The sequence below is a fragment of the Lasioglossum baleicum genome, chromosome 8 (genome assembly GCF_051020765.1).
Source record: "Lasioglossum baleicum chromosome 8, iyLasBale1, whole genome shotgun sequence".
Lineage (NCBI taxonomy): Eukaryota > Metazoa > Arthropoda > Insecta > Hymenoptera > Halictidae > Lasioglossum > Lasioglossum baleicum.
Window position 1 is genome coordinate 16,816,192 of NC_134936.1, and position 25,763 is coordinate 16,841,954.

The 25,763-nt window shown below is 42.3% G+C and overlaps 1 protein-coding gene across 16 annotated transcripts in view; it reads left to right on the forward strand.

Annotated features, from left to right (window-relative positions):
• LOC143211102 (neuropeptide CCHamide-1 receptor-like) overlaps positions 1–18,660 on the forward strand; it is a 40,330-nt gene extending 21,670 nt beyond the window's left edge. For 7 of the 16 annotated variants that reach the window (XM_076428526.1, XM_076428536.1, XM_076428538.1 and 4 more), the window contains 6 exons: positions 8,704–9,160; positions 10,159–10,351; positions 11,701–11,834; positions 12,732–12,905; positions 13,903–14,153; positions 17,056–18,660. In XM_076428526.1, the coding sequence (XP_076284641.1) occupies positions 8,704–9,160; positions 10,159–10,351; positions 11,701–11,834; positions 12,732–12,905; positions 13,903–14,153; positions 17,056–17,338 (1,492 nt within the window). In that variant the 3' untranslated portion in view covers positions 17,339–18,660. Of the gene's footprint in view, positions 1–372; positions 8,064–8,703; positions 9,161–10,158; positions 10,352–11,700; positions 11,835–12,731; positions 12,906–13,902; positions 14,161–17,055 lie in introns of those variants that run through there. The other 9 variants (XM_076428540.1, XM_076428542.1, XM_076428537.1 and 6 more) reach the window with 7 other exon arrangements.
• Positions 18,661–25,763: the final 7,103 nt, after the last annotated feature.

Sequence of the window (25,763 nt, forward strand, 5' to 3'; positions counted from 1 at the left end):
CAATAACAGAAGTTAAGGACTTAGGAATTCACTTCTCCTCTACCTTAGACTTTTCCAACCATTTTTATCACATTGTCAACTCCGCTTCAGGAATGCTCGGGTTCATACTTCGTTTCTCCACAGATTTTCATTCAATCCATACACTTACGTTGCTATATATTACCCTCGTCCGTCCCCAGTTAGAATATGCTTCAAGTATATCGTCGGCTGAATCTCCGAAAAGCGTTAAATATGAAATCATGCTAGAGAATGTGCAGCATAAATTTCATTTTGTTTTTATCAGTTATACCGTAAAAAACTGTATACATTTGTGTGAAAGGACCTCGGTCCGTATATAATATTAAATAATAATAGTTGTTATTATTAATTATTAATTATTATTATTATTATTATTATTATATATATATATATAATTAAATCCTTTTAATTATTAATAATAATAATTATTATTATCATGTGTTCCGTGAAATAATTTAATTAACTCGTATCAGAGACCGGCTTTCCGCGAACGTATCGCCAATTGCGGTTGGTCTCCGATATTCTAGGACAGTCTACACTAATTTACGAGTCTTCTACATCATCTGGAAGTCGATACCGTGCCAGCTTACTTTTACGGAACCGCGTGAATCGATATACTGGAGCCAGAAGAATTGGCCAGAAGTTCTTACCATTCTATCTCGCACTTGTACTGTTTTGCAAGTGCTTCAGGATAATCGAATGATAACGTTAGAACACGCTGGACTTCTAGACCAGCTGGAATTCTTATTTCCAGGAGTAACGCGAACGAAACGCGCCATAATAGTCCCGCTAATGGATGACATAACGTGCGATCCGAGTAATAATTAACGAAGGAGGAGAATCGCACAAGGATCTCCCGACGGTGGTCGCTGAAGTAGTAAAAACCGATATTGGTCAGACCGGTCGGCCAAACTGTTGACAAAGCCGGCGAGCAAAGAAGCGGGTGAGCCTGTGGCAGCGTACAAACGTTTGCAGAGCTAACTACGGCTGCTATCGCCCTTATTGCGGTTCCGAAGCAGTCAACTTTCCTGAAAACGCCGCAACGTTACTGCGCCACTTTTTCACGCATTCTCAGATCGCGGATAGTCATATTTGCGAGAGCATGACCCCGGCACGATCAACTTTCCGCCGTTCGTGACGGCGATGTTCGTTCACCGAGATAATCTTGCGGTTCATTACGAGGTAAGTTAATGTAGTTGTGGCGATAACGTGGAATTTACAGAACACACCGGCGGCATTAATTTCTTTCGGTGTCGCGCACATCTCATAATTCCGATCTAAATTGCAGTCCGGGTGATACCGCGAGAGGCAATTTGAAAAATGATCGATGACAGGTCACGCCGTAATCTAAAAATACCACGTGAATATTCGTGGAATATTTCGAGCACTGGCACGCCGTCACCGACCCACTGGAAAATTTCCTGATTGATAAATGGCGCGGCGCTATATCTCCGACGTGGTCTTCAACTTTCCAGCGGTAACTTTCGAGCTTTACACCGGCGTTTACCTTAACAAATGAGCTCTTTAAAATTCTTGTATGTTTTACGTTTCCGAGTGAACGAGCGCCCGAAGCGAGCTGAATATCATGAACTTGTCCCGTTTGGATACCGGTAACGGACCAGAGAATCGAAATTAGTTTGCCGGCGAACTGATGCGGAAATTCTTCGTTGCTTCATTTCAATTTGATCTGGCAGTCCGCAATTATTTACAAGCCTGACTCCGAGGAGAGATACTTGGCGAGCTGCAGCTGGGGCCATGTGTCCCGCGACTGATTATTTTACCAGTGTCCCAATTAGCGGTCCCAACGCGATCACACGGCGCATTTCGCCCAGGAGGAACCTCCGGGGCTGTTAAAATCTTTACGACGTTTGCGGCGACCTCGCGTCTTGCGAAACGATTCGACGGGAAGACCGTTCTACCATCCCAAACATCTGCGTTCTTTCGTCAGATTTAAATCTCGAAACCATCAGACTTCGTAGATTCCTTCGACCCAAAAATTTCCCTCCCTTATCTGAAGCAGACGTTCCTCTCGGAAAATAAAAATGCACGCTGCGACAAGAAACTTTCAAACATCGTCCTAATTTAAATTCCACATTCCCCGTTCCAAAAATGTTATTCTTCTCGTCGAGAACAGAAAAATGCACACTTCGTTAAACGAGTATACTTCTAATTTAAATTCTGCGGCGATCCGTCGCCTCCAAAAATTGTTTCGGTATTTCAGGACACGAACTCTTCGTAGAAAACGAGAACTCACGGTTCGTTACAGGACCTTCTGCAAGGTGAGCCTCGAAACTGTGCTCTCTGCTAATTCGACGCTTCCAAAAATTGTTTCTCTCCTCCGGAACACGAATTCCTTGTAGGAAAAGGAGATCATTCTTCTGTAAGGATCATTCCACGGCTCCAAACGACTTCATTCCTCCGCCTCATTTGAATCCTGCAGCCGTCAAACTCCACGCTTTCAATTCCGAAAAATGAGCTCCCTCGTCTAAAACACGAATTCCTCGGTGGGAATGAAAATGCACGCTTCGTGGGACAACTTTGCATAAATTGTGACCTAAGGAATGACGCGTTCAACGACTCCACACGTCTCTCTATCCCCTATTCCTAATTTAAATCCTGCAGCCATCAACGTCCAAAGCTCCCCGACAGAAATTCCTGCTCGAGAATAAAATTCTCGCTTCGTTTCAGGACTTTCTTCAAATCGCAAACGAGAGAGTCCTTCCGCGCCGCACCTCCGTACAGCTTCGTTCATCTTTTCATACGACGCAACACGATCGGAACACTCATCGCCGTCGTTATCATAATTTCCGCTGACGGAGAATTAATTAATTCAGTCATGGTGCGTTGTTGACGTATCGAGGGTGCAATAACGATGTCGCATCAAACGATGTCATTGGCATGTTAATCACAGCAGTGCCGTAGAAAACGAAACGGTAGAGACGGTAAAGGGAGTGTCCCATTTGATCTCGAAGGTGATTAATGCATTTAGCGAGAATCCTGTCGCAGAGGGAAAGGACAATAGGAAACGTGGGAGAGGTACTCACCAAGGAAACGCGTTTCCCCTGTTTGTTTCGCCGCGGAGCCGCCAATTATCCCGGCTAACTGTCCTCGAATGGATTAACTCGAGAGCCGGGAACGGAAAACGCTTTACCGGCGAGTCTGTTTCCGCTAGAGCTCGGTTTTCACGCTCGAAGACCGCGAAAACACCTCTGCAATCCGCCGCGATAAATTCCACAGGGTTTCGGGTCCGGAATATGCCAACGACTCAGTCCACGATCAAATACTGGATTAAATAATACGATGGGTACTTTTTAACTCCCATCGCTCCCTCATTTCACGAACTGAATCTGTCGCTCGGTGACAAATTGACACAGTGGTAAAAGATTGGTGAAATAACAAGGTGTGACGTCCAGTGGTTCAGCCGTTAATAATATTATTATAGATAAAATCAATCATGTATAACTCTTTTTATACTTGCTCTAACAATGATGTACGAGAAATCAAATATTAAGAAAACTCATTTTGAATTTTATTAAATGACTTGTCATTTTCAAATATAAATTGTGAGCTGTGAGTTTCATCGAAATGTGTCGTGTTAAGAATCGTGCTATGATGTCCATGACATATAATTTTGAGACACACTGTACATCGATCACTCTTTTGTACTTTCGATCGCGCAACGCTCTGCATCGCCACTCGACGTAATCACTAGTTCGATTCGTGTTATTCTATTTGCACCGACGCGACGCGTAATTGATAGTAATATCTATGTTCTCGAAATAGACTTGTTTGGGTTTGCCGCTGTTCGAGAGTAACTTGAGCATCGACAGAGAAACCTAGATATGCTTTCACCGGGGATATTCAGGTTAATTAAGTACACCGATGTTAGCAATCAAAGGAACAATCTCCACAGCAAATTGTCGATATTCGAACCGGCGTAACTTTGTGAACAAACATCGCACAGGTTCTGCCTAGGCTCCCTTCAACGTATAAACCAACGTATAAACAAGCTGATTTTATTCACAGATTTATTCAAATCATTTAGCGGGTGGGAAAGTGAAGATGCCATTCTACGAAAATTTTTACAAATTCAATCGTCCATAGGGAATGTACAAAATTTTTTCCCTGACTGAAATTGACTCGAGATTATAGATTGAAGTCTCCGCTTTACAACCGCGTATCAAAATTTGACGTACGATTTTTTTTGGACATTCTATTTCACTTTGAATGAAGTCCGAGGTACATCAGAAGGAGGTCGATTTGCGAAGTCGAAAATACGTCGAGTTTTTAATTCCTTGCTGGAGGTAAAAATTGTTTTGAGAAAATCGAGATGAGGAGTCTGAAAGCTGAGGGTTCAATCTTTAAAATGAGCCTAGGTGGATTCGCATGCGATTTTTTTTCACTAAGTTACAGCAAATTGAATATTGTCAAGTTTCACATCAGAAGCAGGTCGATTTACGAGGTACCTCGAGTTTTTAATTTCCTGTACGATGGAAAAACTTTTTCTGCAAAAACGAGATCAGGGTTCTGAAATCTGAGGATTTAAGCTTTAAAATGAGCCACGGTAGATTCGCATGCGATTTTTTTTCACTAATTTACAGCAAATTGAATACGGTCAAGTTTCACATCAGAAGCAGATCGATTTGCGAAGTCGCAGGTTCCTCGAGTTTTTAATTCCCTGTACGATGGAAAAACATTTTCTGCAAAAACGAGATCGGGGATCTGGAAGCTTAGGATTTAAGCTTTAAAATGAGCCAAGGTAAATTGAATAGTGTGAATTTTTGGATGGGAGTAAAATATAAATGAATTTCAACAATGAAGGTGAATTATTTTTGCATTGAACGAATGCATTCGAGAATTCTGCGAAATATGCATAGCGTAAGTCACGTCAGAAGATCGGCCTGCATTCTAGAGGTTAAGCAGCTTACTTGAACCAAAGAGTGGGTGACTATCTCTCACACGAGCTGCTACACTTCCTTCATGGAATTTTCTCGTCCCCTTTCTCCTACACATCCGTCGACACTCTCAGCAATACTATCTGATACTTCTTGATCGCCTGAGGAACCCATGTGATGCAGCGTACGGTTATTCATCCCGAATTACCACATTCAGTATGGCTACTAGCCCGTAAGTTCCAGTGTGTATTACGTCCATACTGAGATTGCTCCATATGTTCTCTGTAAATCCCGAATGGGTTCGCGTGGGTACACTTTATAAATGAAGCATATATCGAGCTTTTAGGAGAGCCATATAAAGAGAGAAGAGAGAGGTGGGGCTCTCGCTGGAGAGTTCGGTCCCAGGAGTCCTCGGATTTCTCTCAGAAACAAAGTTGTGAAATAGCCTTTCTGGATACGTATCAGCTTCCCAGAGCACTCCTGTTTCCTGTATACTGAAGTATGCACGCGGCATCCGTGTTCTGAATGAGAGCGTAGGCGGCTGAAGTTCAGTATAGCAACTCATTTAGGCTACCCACATCGTGAATACTTCAATGCTGTGGATCGGGATATCCGGATCAGTAAAATTAATTTTAGTACAATTCCCCTCAATAATATTAATATCAATTAAAGTGTCAACGAATGCACAGCTTGATATTTTTAAGTAATATTAAATTCTCTGTATATATAAAATTGATTTTAATACAATTCGCCCCAATAATATTAAAATCAATTAAATTGTCAACGAATGCACAGCTTGATATTTTTAAATAATATTAAACTCTCTGTAAAATTAATTTTAATGCTATTCCCCTCAGTAATATTAAAATCAATTGAAGTGTCAACGAATGCACAGATTTATATTATTAAACAATATTAAATTCTCTGTAAAATTAATTTTAATACATTTCCCTCAATAATATTAAAATCAATTCTCATAATAATTCAATGTTTCTATTAATACAATATTAAATTTTCTATAAAATTAATTTTCATATTACTGTTTGTATGAAAACACTTTTAATAAAAGTGTTTTTCATGTGAGTGATAACACTTTAAAAACATAGGTTTAAATCCTAGATTTCTTTCTTTACAACCTAATAGAATATAACTAGTACTTACTCTCCATGTATTAAAATTAATCAAACCTCTATTGCACTGCAACTACTACACCAAGCTAAGAAGACTGTGCACGGAAAAATTATCCAACCTGTCCGATCAATCAGCCTGCGCCAATTCGCTGCAGCAAATGAACCCGTTCGAGCAACCAGGGCAATTCTACACAGTGCAGCACCACCACTATATTAGGCCTAATCCCGTCGCATCGTTATCGCGCACTTAGCCTCAATCGTCCGGCGATCCTAATGTCTTCCGGTCCGAATTTACGAGGCCGGTCATCGGAACAGGTGATCGCCGAAGCGCTATCGTCCACCCTGACGACTTGGTTCGTGATTGAAATAGAGTTATAAAGGAGTATACATTCTCCTAACCCCTCAGTTATTAAGCGATGCGCGTCCCCCGGTGCTACACGCGGCTCTCGTAAAAATCCTTGGCGAAAATATCGGGGTCGAGGGTCGCGGGTAGCACGTGTGCGTCTCTGTAGGATTTCTTTCGATTTCCAGCGACATTGCGCGTCAGCTTTCGCGGATAGCAGTTTCGAGTATCGATCCGTGAAATTGCAGCGCGTGGGTCAATCGTTTCGCTGAACAATAAGCAACACGAAACTCGAGCTCACTGATGGATGATATACAAAAGGTGTGTTTGATCGAAGCATTTCGATTACTGCTCTTTACAACTTGCTCTGGCCACTTGGCGCTATTGTGCTGTAAAATTTGTACACAAAAGCGTCTTCTCCACGGTGCAGAACTATATTATCCCACTCGAGTAAAGCCCCCTCATCGATTGTTCTACCAACGCGTTTTCGTTTAGAGGAATAAATTCGTTGCGAGGTAGACTACTTACTTCGCAGCTGCTCGCGATTCTACGTGTCCTGCAAACACAAGCTCGCATTGTCTTCCGCCGGGTCTAGTGAAGAGCACTTTCAAGAACCCTGAGAGAGAACCTGTTCCGCGAGCGAACGCTGAGGAACTGCTTAAAGAGGCTCTCCTTTGCACGAGCGAAAAAAAGACCAGCTTTCTATCGCGTTTCCTTGAAATGTAACGTCTCGGAAATGCGCTTTCAAAATTGGATTCTGTCGGCGCGGAGTGGCGACTTTGCGGAGTTTCTCGAAGCCGTCCGTGATTCTTTCATACCAGACCGAAATTTTGTCACCCTCTGAGGTACTTCAGGATTTTCGAAATACAGTAATTCTTCAATCGAAGTCCTGGGTCGCGTATCTGACCGAAGTCAGACGTAACTGCTTCAGACTTGGATAAATCTTTTGGGAACCGGCTTGTTCGATCAACCATGGCAGGTTGGATGTTTAGTCATCCTCGTGCAACAGCGTATCATCAAAACGTCTTCCCCGGTGCCTCGATCGACGGATAAATTTATTAGGCGAACGAGCTGCGCGTAATCAGGTATATTAAAACCCGAACGGGGAAGCTGATGCTAGAGAGCCTGAAAGACACAGCGTTGGGTAAATCCTTGGAGCTATCTTGCCTAGTAATTTCACTTAGCTTGATGCAGTAGATCCTTCCAGAATCCAGCTTGAGTTAGGTTCATCAGCAGACCTAACCGCCGATATGACGGATCAGGATGAAAAGTGGTTAGGCAACGACTTTATCCCGGCACTCGTCGCAGCCATTCAGTCCCGGCCGATCATGAACAAACGGCTCACCGTTTATCTTTGTAGAACACTGCCATACTTTCCGCGACCCAGTTCCGCGGCAGATACTCCTTTAATCAATCTCCCAATAATTCGATCCCCGCAACCCCGCTCATCGGCCCACACTTCATTATTTTTCTCATTATAAATCGCTGAATTAATCCCGCGAAATTTGCATCGTATTACAGGGTTTATTCAATGTCGAGTTTGGGATTTTTTCCTCGGTGAAATTAGAAGACCATTTGCCACGGGAGTTCGGCGCACTTCTTTCGTTACATATTAATAATGCTCAGAATTTTTCAGACCCAGCTGCAGTCGAGATTGAGCTTGGTATAGGAAATTAAGTACGGACTATCGATTCTCCGCTCTTGTATCAAACTTCGCGAGCTGTACAGTTCGAAAAAGAGATAATCTGCATGAAATTTTTTATGGATGTTCCGGCCACAGATGCGCGGAAGATGAACAGCAAATTTCAAGCCAACGCACGAGGCAGAATTTAAGAAAAATCCAATTACCTGAACATACGTAGTTTCGAGAATGAGAACCAAAAATATCACTGTAACTCGGTGAACTCTGCAAATATCCGACTAAAATTTTGCAGGCGCGTTCCCCGAGCTCTGCAAGAAAGTAGACATTCCGAGAAAATCGAGCTTGATCCACCAATTGCCCGTGTCTGACCATGGCTGACCTATTCTACTTGCTCCGACAAATTTGCGCGATTCTCCCAGGAGAACTGTCTCGTATAATACAATCTGGCTTCGAATGCCCAGCTTATTCTTTCAAATCCCGCACGTAGCTGGAAGCGGAAGCGAAAATCGCGTAGGTCGGACCGGTTTCGAGCTAATCGCGTTGATCAGCGTTGGGAATCCTGTCGTAAAGGACGGCACAATTTCTCGAGCACGCTGCGAGCATTGTGAACGGAGCGATGTTAAAAAATTACCCGGCCATTTGCAGTCTAACATGGATTTCATTTCTAATTCACAGGATTCAGGGCGAGAGAGTTCGCCCGGGAGAATGTAAACCAGCTGACCGACGATCAGGATGTGAAGGGCCGTGGAGGAATATTTTATCGGACTTAGGGGAACGTGGCGCAGCACGCGAGGGAACACCGGAAGTCATGATCAAGTCACGAACGTCCGTCTCGCCGCTGTCGGCCTCTTGGGCGACGACGTCCTCGACGATCTTGAGGGCAGCGACGTCCAACATCAGCAGCGTCTACGATGATACGTTCAATCAAACGAAAAATGAAACTCAAAACGAGGAGAAGTACACGCCCTACGAAGACAGGCCTGAGACCTACATCGTGCCTATCGTCTTCCTCCTGATTCTCCTGATAGGGCTCACCGGAAACGGCGTACTTGCGCTCACTATACTCAGGCACAGCAACATGAGGAACGTCCCCAACATTTACGTCTTCTCGCTCGCCCTCGGGGATTTACTGGCATGTATATTTATTAGGTTGTTGCGTATGGAATGTCCGATTTTAGAATTCATAGAAAACGCTTCGATCAAGAAATGCTATTGCTAGACTGCGGATTAGATGCATTTATTAGAAAAATGTGCACGGGCAATTTAAACCAGCGGACATGTCGTTGATGGTAAAAAGAACTACAAAAATCAAGATAACAATCTTGTAAATATTGTATTGTGAAAGATCGTTCAGGGAAAATCTAGGTCAGACGAGTAACCACAACTAAAAATCCTAATAAAATTCGACGTCGACCCTTTTCACAGATTGATGTTCTCCGCACGTGACCAACGCGATAGTTAACGCGTGTTAATCCCAGTCCGGTTTACCTTGTCTCTTTTATTGGCCCCAGTGGATCATGAATCTCTGGTCCAGAGCCACTTTGAACCTCTCACGAAAAATTCCGGATGTTTCATCCCTCCGGGGAATATTTTAAAAGCCCACATTTTACGGACGCTTCTCTCGTCGACTGTGTATATTCGACAAAGTCACGGTAATTTATTTAATTAAACGAAGACCGAGAAGTTCAGATTTATGACGATTGTTCTCTCGAATCTTCAGCTCGTACGCTTTTAATTAAACGTAGCAGATTATGCGCATCGACAAAAAAATTAATTAGTAATTAATTGTTTTCTCGTTTCAATGAGGATGCAGTCGATGTTTTAATTATACGAGAACAGATGCAATTACAGTGTTCTAATTATTTCAGTTTGTTTTTGTGTGTGGAGGTACAATGAAGAGCACTACGTTTAATGGAATGCTTCTGTGCGCGATGTTTGCGCAATAATAATAAACGAGAAACAATTATGAATTCATTCGGGAGGTTCTTCCGTGAATAAATAAATTAATCAAATTATTCTGTCACCCACGTATGAATGACCGAGAGAAAGATCTCTCAGCTCCACGATTATTGGGAATGATCTAAAATTAAACCGAAGATCGTGTTCTGACTGTTGATCGTTTCGTCGCAGGTGATAATGACCTCGGTTCCATTCACCTTTACCATCTACGTGCTGGATTCGTGGCCTTTCGGGCCAGAGCTGTGCAAATTCTCCGAGTGTGTCAAGGACATCTCTGTCGGCGTTTCTGTGTTTACGTTGACAGCGCTCTCCGCTGACAGGTTCTTCGCTATCGTCGATCCGATGAGGAAACTTCACGCTACAGGTTCAGCCTTCAATAGTATCATTATTATACAATACTTTCTCATCATTATTACCAAACAAATTATGACCAAGCGACTACAATTTCTCTGTAAGCCTAGAAGAATTAGTTTAGTAAATGACGTCTAATAAATAAGTTGAAAAAATGCATTTGGACGGAATTGTGAAAAACAATAGTAAAAATTGATTTTTACAACTATTTTTGGTTAAATGGTTTACGAGTTATAAACGATCAAAAGTGGTAATTGGTAGTGCTCTCTAAAAAACAAATTTTTACTATTGTTTTTCACAATTCCGTCCAAATGCATTTTTTCATCATATTTTTTACACATCATTTACTAAACTAATTATTCTGGCCTTACAGAGAAATCGAAGTCGTTTGGTCCATTCATAAAAAAGTTGTTCTGATTTAAACCGTGTGGAATCAATTATGCTACTGACTGTATATTGACATATTCAATATCTTAAATTTTCCAACTATTTCGTATTTCATCTACTCAATTTTACTGGAAATGCATAAAAATCCGCAGTCTACTCATTATTATACTGCTAGTGACGTCGTCGATACTCATTCTACAAAATATCCACCTCGCTGTAACTTCAATCAATAGCCAGCGAAGACTTGAAAGTTAAAATTTGTACAGAGGTAGCGAAACTTCGAGAGATCACTCCCACAAAGCGGTTAAAAGTCTCTCTTAATAACCTCGGGAGCTACGTACTTTCTTGAAAATTGTTCGAACTCTTTTGTGGTAAGCTGATTCGATTGGTCATAATTCCCCGAAAATTGATGGAAGTCTGTCCCGAAAGCTGCTTTTGCAGTCTGCGTGCTTCATAGACAATTCTTCAGTTTATTCTTAATTAATAGACAGCGGATTTTATGTGTTTATGGCAAAAATCAGTAGGTGTAATTTAAAACAGCAAGACCGTTAGAAAAATTTCAAAATACTGTTGTATTATTTTCAACCTATTAAATATATTAGGATTTCCAGTTCCAGTTTGATGAAATTCAAGCAAAAAATTTTTATTTTGCATAAAGATCCGCTGTCTATTAATTAACTAGGCTTCCTTCAAAACTATGAAATATTGTACAACGAGAGAACGGAGAAAAAATGCGAGGGAAGTCGAGTTTTGTTAATTGAACTGCGAGAAGTCGACCGGATTTCCGGTTAAAGCAGATTCTCGGAGGTTCATCGCGGTAGTGCAGAGCTTATTCGCATAGAGAAGAGACCCGGAGATTTGTCTTGCCCGCAAAAACCGTTCGGATACCGTGATCCCGGGAAAAGATTCGCGAAACATAACAATAAAGAACAAGATACCGTAACCCAACAGATGGATCTTTTTTGTCGTTTTTAGGTACAGGAAGAAGAGCAACGCGGTTTACCATAATCGTCGCCGCGTTGATTTGGCTGTTGGCCATTATCTGCGCCATTCCCGCTTCCTTCTCCCAAATCAGAACATTCCGGGTGAACAAGGACGTGACGTTTCACGTAAGTTTGAACACCGTGTCCGCAGGGAAATCGGTTTATTGCCCGAGATCTTAGGACGCCGCGCCGCATACGGATATTGCTCCGCGATTATGTTTGTTTTTCCTGGCAAGAAGCTGCGGTATCAATATCCACCAAACTAGAGCCATTGGGAATCGATGTCTGCTTTCTAGACTGGAAACATACTCTCGGAGATATCAATTCCCTAACCAGCCATCGTCTTTCGTTCCCTTCGAGTCGAATACAGCGGGAAAGTTAAAGAAAAATTGGTGATATTCAAACATCTATAACTTTGTGAATGAACATCAGATAGCAATCTACCTAAGCTAATTTCAAAGCCTAAGGCATCTGCTTTCAAAGCCCCGAGTTTGGTTTTTCCAAAATAAATTTACCTCGGGCAGGGAATTAAAAACTGGAGGTACCTGCGACTTGGAATAGAACGGCCAAAAAAGAATGGTACTTTTGATCCGTCGTTATAAAGCGAAGACTTCAAGTTATAATCCCACGTTAATCTCAGTCGTGAAAAAATTTTTACGCTCTGCACAGACGTTTGAAACTCTGAAATTGGTATCTTTACTTTCGTATATGTTAAATTCATTTTCCACCATTGCTTTTAAAGCCAAATATTAACTTCAGCATTGGATGTCGAACGATCGACTGCATCATTTCCAATTTGGTATCCGAGTTCAATATTTACTGAGCTGGTACAAGAAACGAAGTATTTGATCAAATATTCAAAAAATCAGAATTGATTCTGATTCTCGGGCGGTAAATCGCGTTTTATTCAACGCGAGCATATATTCGTGGCATATATTCGAGTAATAATTAATATCCCACTGAGAGATGCACGGGCGATTCATATAAATGCGCGTTTATAAAGTAAGAATCGACTTCTTCAAGGTCTGCTATCCATTCCCAAGCGAATTCGGCTCGAGCTACCCGAAGACGATCCTGATCTGCCGTTTCGTCATCTACTACGCGGTCCCACTGACTATTATCGCGGTGTTCTACATTCTGATGGCTCGGCACCTGATGATCAGCACGAGGAACATTCCGGGGGAGATGCAAGGTCAGGTGAGTGGCGACGAGGCAGCTATTCCTTCCAATAAACTCCCCCTCAGGACTCTAACATCCTCTTCTCATCCGCGATCCGGTTCGTTAAAGAAAATTCTATGAGAGGTCCCAGGTTTATTGATTCACAGGGCCTCGAGAACGGAGTGGTGATTTATTAGAAACGAATACGAAGGCAGACGTCCCGCAGAATTATTCTTCGCGAAGTTATGGTTAACACCAGAGTTGGGCAAAGATTGAATCAACGATTAACGAATAAATTTCTACTTCAATCGTTCATCGCAATTAACAATTAAACTCCCATTTTAGTCGTTAATTGCGGTGAGTGCAAAGTATTTCTGTTTTTTTTTCAAAATTACTATAACATATTTAATTTACAGACGCGATTCAAATAAATCTTGAAAAAGATCCAAACCAATATTGAAACGTTGATTTTGTTTGACAATTAGCAAAGTTGCTTTATAATTCGTAATAAACGGTCGAACCGTTGCGCCGAAAACATTTAAAAATTTATTATCAGCAAATACGATCGATAGAAGAAACATATTTACAATTTTTTCAATTGTAATCGTCAATCGGATAATTGATTAATGATTAACTGCTGAAACGCATACTGAAAAAAATGTAAACTGAGTTTTTGTTGAGATATATTTCTGTCAATTCTCTCTGTCGCTCCAAGATTAAATCAGTCTCCGATTTTTCGATAATTCCGTTTTTTAATCAACGATTGACGTTTCACTTCATCAATCGATTGAATCAATCGTCCATTTTTCAACGATTACCTTTTTTTAATCGTACACATCCATCAATCTTGATTAAAATTTTATACTTATCAGAAATTTTTTTCACCATCGCAGATCAACTCTCTCTGTTCAGAAAGTCTCAATAAATATCCTCTGCAATGTGCACGTTTAATATCGTTAAACAACAAAGCGTAACGAATAGGCTTCCAGTTGGTAAAGTGTTCACTGACATCGCGGTGTGCTGGGTCTGCTTCCAGTTGAGGCAAGTGAAGGCACGGAAAAAGGTCGCGAAGATGGTGATGGCGTTCGTGATAGTGTTCGCCGTCTGCTTCTTCCCTCAGCACGTGTTCATGCTGTGGTTCTACATCCACCCATCCGCCCAGGATGACTATAACCTGTTCTGGCACTGTTTCCGGATCCTTGGATTCTGCCTGGCGTTCATCAACAGCTGCATCAACCCGGTTGCACTCTACTGCGTCAGCGGAACGTTCAGGAAATACTTCGACAGGTGAAAGGTTCTCTCTCTGTGTATGTGTATCCTCCCTTTTCGGATTCCTGGGCGATTGAGCACCAATCGAGCGAGAAATAAAGTTTTTATTTCGTTCTTCACTTAGTTCGTGAAATGAGAGTTGAGCCCGTGCCCTACAATATCGTCATATCAGGCTGGTAATGAAGATTCAGAACAGTTTAATTTCCTTTACATCGAGATGAAGTTCTAGCTTGGTTCTGTTAATGTATAATCATTGGAGAACATGTAGACATAGAATAGATATAAATTTTCCCCTCTTTTAGGAAATTACGAACTACAAAAAAGTTCTAATCACTCAAACCGTAAAATAAATCGTAGGGCAAGGGGTTAGAGTATTCGGTGTCATTCGGTTCGGGTAATTGAGGATTTGGATTGGTGAAATCGAAGTTGGGTAAACTCTTTTTAAAAATGATTCGAAGTTTTGATTTAAATGAAAATGAACAAGAGTATATTCTAGGTATCAAATTTCGGATACATAGAGTTATTATGATTTTATTATAAATTGTTAGTATTTACCTCTTACATCTTAGTCACTTTCTTCTTAACCGTGTACATTGCATCTTTTATCATCTTCTTGGCTGGATCATATTACTTCGCGCATCTCATAGATCGAGGAACAATCCATCGCTCATCGATTCTTCTGAAAAATCTTCACATTTTTCAATGATGAACAGGCTTCACCGAATAATCGCTCACAATTTATATTTGAAAACGACTCAATCATTTAATAAAATAAATTTCGCTACATTTTCAATTCGTTCAATGAAGATTTAAATTCAAAATGAGTTTTCTTAATTCTATCGCACGCAATGTGGTATAATACACGATAGTTCGACATTAATTATCAATTATAATATTTGATATTTTATTTCTCGTGCATCATTATTAGAGCAAATGTAAAAAGAAGTTCAGAAAATATATGTCATGAATAGACTGCGGATTTTACGCATTTATGTTAAAAATGGGTGGATGTAATTTAATATAAAAACATTAAGACGATTTAAGAACATCCATATGTTATTTTCAATTGATTAGAATTGTTAAAGATAGGAAGAAATTTTTATATGGTTCTCGTAAGTGACGAAGAAAATTTTTATTTTGCATAAAGATCCGCAGTCTAGTCATGAATTATACATGATTGATTTTATCAATAATTATTAACGACTGAACCACTGGACGCGACATCGAAAACGTCGAAAAATGTTCAAATAAGTAGCAAATCATGAATTTCCTTCCATAAAGAACATGTTGGTTACGTGCAGCGAAGAGTTTGAGGAAATTGCTTCTGGAAATAAAACAGCTTATGGAAATTTGGTTCGCGGCGAAAATTCGCGAACAAGCGGCCGCTGTCTAGATCGAAGTATCGCGTGTCTGGGAAAAGTTGGCAGCGATTTGACACCTGGCAGAGTAACCGTACGACCGCGACCCATTTTCCTCCGATAAAAAACATCATCGGGAACAACCGGGGGCGCCGGTTTTATTGCGCGGCGTGATGCAACGACGTTGCAATTAATTTGCAACATATTCACCCCGGTGGTGGCATGGCGCGGCGCGGGGTGCGGTGTTGTTCGGAGTTGGCGGCCCGATTGAATAATCGTTGGTAAGCTGCCATCGATGGACCGCTGAATGCACGTCTAGGTCTCATCAACGATACTTGCAGATCGGGTGTTTTCGGATTAAAATTTCAAATGGCGAAACGGCGCGCAACGCGATTTACACCGGCCGATCGCATTTTCGACCATCTATTCGATTCGACGCGGCGCGATACTCGACGGATAATTCCTTTATTGAATAAACAAAACAAAATCGGGGATGATCGCGCGCATTGTACCGCCGCGAGCTGTAAAATACCAGGAAACGGTTTAATGGAGATTTAACCGGGCTTTTGTCCTACTTTCAACTTCTCCTGAAGGAATAAATTTCTCTTTTAATCCATGCTTTTGTTAAACAGTGTGGGCGAGTTCCCCGGGCTCGCGCAGCTTAATTATCACCGATCATTTCTTCAGCAGTATTTATTCTAGAAGATTTGTTAAGCTCGCTGAAGTACGCGTGTGCCGTCCCGTGGAATTCGTTCCTCGCTGTTCAGTTATGCAAATGCTACATATGGTTTTAATTCGAACGATAGATACAGCGAGTTCTAGCTTGCTTGCACTTCCCCGAACGAATTTCGATCTCATTCAGCTTTAAATTCGATTCGGTGCGGAAGGAATAACAAATCCGGCATGGATTATCATGCAAATGCCAGTTCTCGGGAACGGATTACTGAGACAATCGAAATAAAATCGCCGGAATACTTCGTTTCATCAGCGAACAGATTCGGTACATTAATATTAATGTCGGCATTCCATTATTTCTTACTCCATTCAATCGGGGGACACGCTCTACTCCGAAAATGATACAAATTCAAACCTCTGTAAAAACATTTAAAAAATTCTCTCGCTAACGTATTTTCCAGGGATTCGAAGATTGAAGCTTCCCCTTTAAAACGAGCCCTCGAAACTAGATGTACGATTTTTATTCTCGGTTTTAAAAAATAAAAAATCGACCAAAAGAAAATGGTACATCAAGTTTCCTTGGAAGATTCATTCACGAGAAAAATTTTTTAATGTTCTCACAGAGGTTCGAATTTGCATAATTTTCAGAGTGTTGAGAGATCTTCGTTTTGCAAGAGTCAGTTTTAAAAATCCCCCACAGAGTGTGGAATTAAAATCAAGCAATACACGTCGAACGTCCTATTATAAATTTTACAAGAAACGAGAAAGGATCACATTTTCATTTGACGAAAATTAACAGTTCATTCTTGAAGAGGTTATTGTTATTGACGTGTACACACGACGAACGCAGTTAACTGGTGAAAATGCAACGAATTTCGAATGCGCAGGTACCTATTGTGCTGCTTGCCGGGCCGGATTCGCCGTGGACAGCGTCGCACGTCGGACTTGAGCTCCCGGGGTCGAGTTCAGAGTTTCTCGATGGTGAGCTCGAGGAGATACATGGGCGATTCGCGGCGAGGACAGCGCGGCACGATGCACAAGTCCATCGTGGGTAACGACGTTAGGGCCAGCCTGCCGATCAAGGAGCAGGAGACAACGATCACGTGCACCGGGTGTCCGAATGGCGCGGACGAGGGTCTGAGAAGTCATCGAGATTCAGCGACGGAGTAGTAAATTAGTCGGGGTCTCGTTCGCCGAAACTCCGACGACTGAATAATTCAACGATCAACTTGTTCCGCCTACACACAGTGTTGCTTAAAAAGACAAATGCACGCGGTCATGATCGAAACTTTGACAACGATCACGGTGGAAAGTGTGCCGAACGATCTCGTTAACGTCGGACGTTCATTGTGTGCTTTTAAAAGGGGTAGACTCGTTTTTCCAAAGATGGGGTTTTCCAGTGGACAGAAGCGCTACAGGGTCTGTCCGGAAAGTAATGCGACCACATTTTCTTTTTTAAATCTATTGAACATACGAGTACAAACCTTTAAAATTCTTCAAAGTAGAACCCTTGGGCGTCGACACATTTTTTTCAGCGCGATTTCCATGCTTCGTATGCTCCCTGGGAGGCGTTATCTGAAGCCTCTCGTAGTACACTCGTCGCAGCCTCGTCGAGCACTTTCAACCAAAACTATTCCGTAGATTACGGGGAAAACAGTAAACGGCACTTCTTTTTGGATCACAACACTTCCTCAACCCCCGTACAGTCCTGACTTGTCTTCCGCCGACTTCATCTTGTTTCCAAAAATTAAAAATGTGCTAAAAGGATGCCATTTTGAAGGCGTGGAACGCGTCAAAGTGGCTGTGACGAGGGCACTACGAGAAGTTCCAAAAAACGCTTTCCGGGGAGCATACGAAGCATGGAAATCGCGCTGGAAAAAATGTGTCGACACCCAAGAATCCTACTTTCAAAAAATTTAAAGGTTTGTACCCATATCTTTAATAGATTTTTTTTTTAATGTGGTTGAATTACTTTCCGGACAGACTCTGTAGATGAAAGATCAATCTAGACCGCGATCGCCCTCCAACGTCCTATTTTTACGTTTAGGAGGCGTAATTTTCATTATTCGGCAGCATATAGCTGTCGCAGCTTTATGAAATACAGTGGCACGAATTAGCATTTGTACGCACTAAAAAAGATGATAATATTTTAAATATTGTACTGTAAGATACAATATATAAGATGCAATAAACGTAAAAATAGGACTTTTGAGGGCGATCACGGCCTAGATTGAAGTAAACGAGTGTCTACCCCCCTAAGGTGGGATCACCGAATCGCGTTTTGACTCAGCGGTTTGCGATATTCTTGCGTCCAGACGCGTTTAGGAGATCCCACCTTTAAACGACTACCAGCGCGCTGTTCCTCGGCGCAACAGTTCGCAGCTGTGTAAGAACGTGAGGTAATTTGTAAATTGCATCGACACGGTTACCGTAAAATCGGATACCGGTTTGTGTAGGAGCGCCGATTTTCTGAATAAAACTCGGATACCTAATCCCCGGCTTGGTTTTCTCCAGCGTATCTCTTCCGCAATTCCATCCGCTAACTTCCTCCCTTTATTCTATTACGAGCTGTGCCACGGGTCGGAGTAGGATCGATGACCCGTTGAAAGAAGTTTTGTCGCTGCTAATTCAATTCCGACGCTGTTACTTCTCTCGCCGCACGACTCGATCCTTTTTTTGCTATTGCGATGCTGCTGGGTTGGTTGGTGTGGGTGAACGCGCATCCCTACTGGATCGACCTTGCCTTATTGCCGTGTACCTTCGGCAAGGACCTCGACGGAAACGTATGGAAGAATCGACCACTAAATAATGTCTGTTCGAGCCGCGAAACCACGTGGGAAATGATCAGAGAGGGTTGAAAAGTGCGGATCTTTGTGTAGGATAAAAGTGTTCTGCAACTTTTTCTACTGAAATTATGTAATTTGAACCTGTAGAATCATGTAGGACATTTATCAAAGTATCCTAACGAATGAGAGAGAAGCTTGAACAAAAATCTAAACCAGTAGAAAATCTAGTAAACCTGCAATTTCCACTGCAATGTTAGAATCCAATCTAAAAGATCAGTGAAGTTGTATCATTAATGCAGTTGCCTGGGCAAAAAGCACAATCACATTGTGCAGTTGCTACTTTCTACTGAAATTACGAAATTCGAACCTGTAGAATCATGTAGAACAATTATCAAAGTATCTTAATGAATAAGAGAAAAGCTAGAACAAAAATCTAAACCAGTAGAAAATCTAGTAAACCTGCAATTGAAAGAATCAGTGAAAGAGGTTCATCAGCGTTGCCTGGACAAAAAGCAGAATCGTACGAGGCACATAAATCTTTGATCGCGCGGTCTGCGACCCTCTGTCGAATGCAGATGGTGCAAAGTCCCCATCCAGTTTCGGCACGGTCCATCGCCGAAGTAATATTGTAGTTGGTCGATCAGAGAACCGCGTCACGCCCGAAGGAGGCGGAAGAACGATCGTCAAGGATGGATCTGGTGTCATTTTGAGAACACGGTATAAATCCAACTTCACGGGGCAAACGTAGTAGAGAGCCGAGTGCTCCCCGGACAGAAAAGAATCGTTACCGCGGGGATTTGACGGCCGTGGTACGGTCGTAACGAGGATCGAGCTCTCGAGCGTCACTCCTCAGTCGACTTCTGACCTTCCCGACGTGTAACCGCTTTCCGGTTCTACGACCGTCTTGGGAGCCAAGCGCGGCGGATATGTTTGCCAGACATGTATTCGAACGACTACGACGACGACGGCGCGCTTATGAATTCCTATATTAGATGGAGCAAAAGGTAGATGTCACTTTCGCTTTATCCCCGCTGCTTCTCTCCCCCTCCGATTGTTTTCGTCGTAGCTGTCCCAGAAGGAACAGGGCTGTCAGTAAAATCCCCTTTGTCGCAGACTCGCCGAACTACATCAGCGAACCCTGCGAATTTATCGGGAGAACGAGCTGATGCATCGGAACGATCAGGAAGGTCCGTGGTAATCGACTAATTTCACTGCTCCGTGTCACTGTTAGGTTAAACCGCGGATACGAACGTTAAATATTTTCAATCCATCCCAGAAGATCTCACTAAAAACGTGAGAATTTGTGAATGTTATGCCTTCATCTCCAAAAGCTTTTAAAATGTTTTCCATCCAGTGGCAGTGAATCCAGCTATTAAACCTGCCACAAATTTCTTTACTCAAGCAAGTCAAACTAAAGTCAAATATTTTCAATCCATCCTAACCTGAAGATCTTACTAAAAACGTGAGAAATTGTGAATGTTATGCCTTCGTTTCCAAAAGCTTTTAAAATGTCCTCCATCCAGTGGCATTGAATCCAGGTATTAAACCTGCCACATATTATGCCAAGCACATATTATAATAAAAATTGCCCAAAACTGAAACATTTTAATCGCTTTTAGTGCCCGGTAGGTTTAGCGTGAAGACAATGTATTTTAAATGTAAAATAGCGCGGAAGGTCTCGGTCTCTTAATCGTCTCGGTCCACGAGCGGGTCATTTATCAGGATCCTGAAAGCATAGTTGAACTCGGAGACCCGCGGAACTTCGTTTCGAAACGCGTGGAATCCGCAGTTCGGCGATCAGCACGCAATTAATCAACTTTGAGTGCGACGATTCGACGGTGTAGCATCCACCATTAATTGTTGCACGGGAAACGGTAATTCGAGGTCGAGGTACGCGGGCCGATAATTAATTTTCGCTGTTATTCGAAAGCTCTCGGGTCAGATTTCGCGCGTCATGGACCGGTCGTAGTTCCCCCGAAGGAACGGATTCGGGACGGGGCCGCGTCAGCTTGCTCGATAACAGAAAATCTTGGTAACTGTTTAATCTTCGAGCAGACAAACGATCTCGACAGAGAGCGAGACGACGGTGAAGGCTGACGAGGATTGCTGCGCGAGATGCACGGGCGAAGGGGACGAAAACGATGCCAGGTTCCCGCACATACAGGATCTCTGTCCTGCCGACAGAAGAAGGATCGCACAGCTGGTTAAGCAGTTGATTAAGTAAATTCCCTGCTGGCTCACCGTCGCACAGCCAACCCCGTTCCGTCGACCCGTAAATTTTTCCCTAAGGGCTCTCAACACCCGGAAATTTTTACTTAATATTCAGTAAACCGACGCCAGCATTTATTTCACCTTCTCAGCAATTCTCCTCGATGAATCACTTTCGAAGATTCGAGACCATCGCGTTTTACAAAATACCTGGAATATCGCGTTTCACAAGCAATTGCGATGACGTTCGAACGCCCTTTGAATGAAAGTACAATTTTATTAAGTACGAGCAACCCTTTGATGTTCAATGTTCTTTCGCCGAGCCAGCCCCCGCGCGGTTTAATTAACGATGCAGCTGCTATAAAGAATTACAGAAGCGGAGAGGGAGTAAAATATTATCAGCTCATAAGGGAAAACGTATGGGGCGCGATTAATCTTGAACCACAAGGTGGAACAGCAGCCTAATCACGATGCTGTCAACGCAGCTATCTGCGGCGCGGAGGGAGCTTTCCGGCCCCCACGTTTCACCTTCGTCCTTTTCGAAACTCGGATAATTTCTCGGGAGTTGTTCCGTTATTGGAACGTTCCTCATGAGCCGTTTAATTCCTCGGATTAGTTACATTTTCTCCGCGGCCGGCGACATTTATCACGTGAAACATGACCGTGTGTTCGGGCAACAGCCATTAAAACTTCGACAGGGCAATTTGTCAGGGTCCCTCGGTGCTCTGTCGGCGAGGTTAACGATTCCCATTGGCTGGATCCGTCAAAGGATTAGCTGAGTTTATTCTTCGACGATCTGCATAGCGTTTCGGTAACTCGATTTCGATTAAGGTAACCGCGCCGGCTGCTCCACGGAAATAAAATATTACTGGATCTGGATCCGAATGGTCCGGACTGTTTCCCGGGAGCTCCGCCGCGAAACAGAAAGGTCGATTAGAGTTTTCTTGAAGGCGCCGCCCCGGAGGAGAATAAATCGAGTCGCACGAAATTGTCCGCAACTTTATTATTCCGTGAACACGCCCGCCCGAAAACTTACTGCTTTTCATCGCAGATGCACCAAGGAGTCCCGCGATGCCAAGTCCGAGCTGATCGTCAGCGAGTCGGAAAAGGAGGCTATGAGAACTCAGTACCAGAAGTCGTTGGACCGGCGAGAGGCCGAGGTGAAACAGCTCGAGTTCCAAGTAATTCCGCTCCCTTCAAACACTGTATGAAACGGCCGAAGACTCGGTCGAAGTCAAATTTAAAATTGTTTACCTTACCTCCCCTTACCAACGAAGTCTTCTCTCACTCGGTTCAGCGCGTGTCGCACGCAGTTAGATGGAAATTTTAAATTATTTTCTGCAGGCCACAGCATAAAGTTTCGCTCGGTAGACGATTTCCTTAATGTACACAATAAAAATACAGACGGTTTCTGCTAATGGAAATTCTTCGCTGGATTATGTCCACGATTCAATTTGATCGAATTCCAAACGGTCGCTATCAAAAGATGGCTCGCACTTCCGCGAAACTTTGTTGTTCTTTCCCCGAAGTAAATTGACTTTCTTTGACTCACACTCTCGCCAATGTAATATGAAAGTTTGCAATCGAACTGTTCCATTACTTTATCAGTATCCATACTCGGTTTGTTGTTCCACAAAGTTTTCTTTACAATGAAAAAGTACTGACGTCCTTCGGATTCCAATTTCACATTTGAACGAGTCTATATTTCTGTTTGAATGTGTCTACATTTTTGTTTCTAGCTAGTAGATCGTAGCAGATGAAATGTCCGATTTTGAACAGTAACTGATAAAAGATGTAATAATGTTCTCGGCGCACTGGTTCCATACATTTGTTTTTATCTACATTTTAATAAGAATAATTTACTATTACTTATCTTCGCAATTGACAACCTTGTGTTTGACCAGTCCTTTGGCACCTTCACAGTTTCAGATCCAAACTGTCTTGCCGCAAAAAAACCTGTATTTGTTGTGTTCGTTTCGCCATCCATGATAAATGTTCGTTTCCTTTATCAACAATTATACGATCGATAAAAAAAGAACATTTGAACAGTAACGTTAATCAACCGCAACTATCTATTATTGATCAAAGAATCACACGTTTCTTGATCGAAATGTTTTCTAAGAGTTGCGTTCTAAAATCGGACATTTCGTACGCAACAACCTAATATTTGAGTAAGCCCACAAATTTTCCTTCGAGAACGAGGTATCGTCTATGCGTTCGAAACGATTCTGATACAGTGGGAAAAATGCAGGAGTGTATGATTGCGTTAGGTGACGTTTTTGCTGGGAGAGGTCTGCGAGTATTTCCGTGCTGGCTGCGCGAGAATCGATGAAAGAGGATCGGGATTAGATAAATTGGTTCATAATATCGTGTTCGTCGTTCCAATCAGCTGGACGAAGCTCGTGCAGAGTCTAACGAGTTGAAGACTCGCGTTTCGCGGATGCTGGAGCTGTTAACACGACAGATCGCAGCTCAGGAAAAACAATTCCTCGGTCTAACGGAGACCGTGAAAGACCTGGTGCAAGAAAAGTCGCGACTGCAGGACACGCTCGAGCAGAAACAAATGGAATCTGACGCTCACAGAATTAAATTTCAAAGGACAAAGGAGTTGCTCGAAACGGAACGGTTGGAACGGCTCGAGAACAGTACGGGAAAGGTTCACCGAGCTTGTCAAACTGAAGAAGTTGAGATAATAACGTAAGAGTACATTATTAACCGAGAAAACGGTCTCTCGAGCGTGAAATTTTTCGTGGATTCGACGCTCGAGATATATTAAGTCAGTTTCTGTCGCGGGAACGTAATGCGAACGGTAATTGCCTTCGTTACAGTAGCTTTTCCCGGGAAAAATGTTTTTTTAAGCGGAGTACATATTAGTTCTGCGAATGAAATTACGGTTCTGGATGCTCGACATTCTTTCTTTGCACTGAGCGGGTGTAGTTGACGCGATCGTACAATTTTCTGGGAAGTCCTTTGTGGACTTTATGTAATTGTATACTGCGCGACAGTTTGATTAACTTTTAATCTTGTTTCCAACCGAAGAACATTTCTGTGAAACATTTAATTCACCTCTTATTCACTCGATTGTGACCATTCTCATTGGTTTTGTATCTTTACGATCCTCAGTTCGTGCAGGGAGAATTCACGCGAGGAATCAAGTAAGGAATCTGTTTCGGGAGGGTCGCAGAATTCGAGAATTAAGAGCAAGGAGGATCTAGAAGAGCTCTCCACGGACGGAACGTTGCTGAGAGAACTGTTCTTCAGGAAACCGAGTATCGAAGAGAACGGGACATTGGATATCATCCCGGTTCTATCTGAATTTCAGCCATGTGCACAGATAAAACGCTCCAACTCTCTTCTATTTATTTAATGTATACCGTTTTGTAAACGTGAAATCGTTTTGTAACCCTGTGTGATTGATATTTCATTAAATTATTATTTTCCCATTGTGTGATCATTAATTTGAGTACCAGTTGTGCTGCACGTGAATGTTAATTGGTCGACGCGCGTATTGCATAACTTAAAAGGACCATTTGTAATTGGAAATATGCAACTTGCGTTCATGAGAAAAAGTATTGCAATTCTCGTAGCGGCAGAACGCTGAAACTGGTGGACGAACAGTACCGACAGATAAGAATTCCCAAAATACAACAATAGTACCATCATAAACGACGTATAGGATCGATGGCAATCGGTATTATCCTCTATTTGTAAGAACTTCTAGTGTCTTATGAATAAAGGATAATAGCGAGCTAATAGCTGCACGTTTAATAAATATGTTGATTTTCAATAAATTCTATTCCCATACCTATTGTATTCCATAACATTTTGCAATTTCACCCCTTTCTTCAAAACAAAATATATGTATTTCCCAAGCTGATTCGCCCCGGGCGTGAACAATGTCATATATCGTCTGGTTCTATTTAGGTAAAGAGACGAGATAGTATCTCGTCGTTGATAGTATTTATAAGGCAATTACAGAATGGGTAATGTGAGGATTCTAGACTATATCATTCTTCTTCTACGTGACGAGTATCTCGTCGGTGGTAGAACTTTTAGTGATGTGGTATTTCAGATCACTGTAAATTCCACGTTATCTCCGCGCCCGTTCGCGCCCGCTTACTGGTCCCGCTGAATAGCACAGGGGCTGGCAGTCTTTCACAGTATCTCGTCGGTGACCTAATAGTTCCGACCGATACGGTAGGATGTGACTCGTACGTTTGTCTACTAGTTTGAACGTTTTGCCGCTGCAAAATTGGCGCTAAATACATATTCTAAGGGGTGCACCGTTGTTGCCACTATTTGCAGTGCGATAGCATCGACGAATGATACATTTCTTGCTTATTTGCAAATCTGATTGCTCCCTATTCCATTTGAGCCCTCGAAAATGCTAACTTCATCTCGTAAAATTACCTTAAAATCATGTCAGTTTTGTCCGGGCTCTCCTTGGATATCGTGATTCCTTGAAATAATGAAACGGTACCTAAAAAGTTCGAAACGGGGACCATCGATTTTATTTTGTTCCGAAAGGAAGAAGAAACCAATACAAGTATTTCCGTAAAAATTGCTTCGCGGTCGAAGGGCGAGGTTCAGCGATAAATATG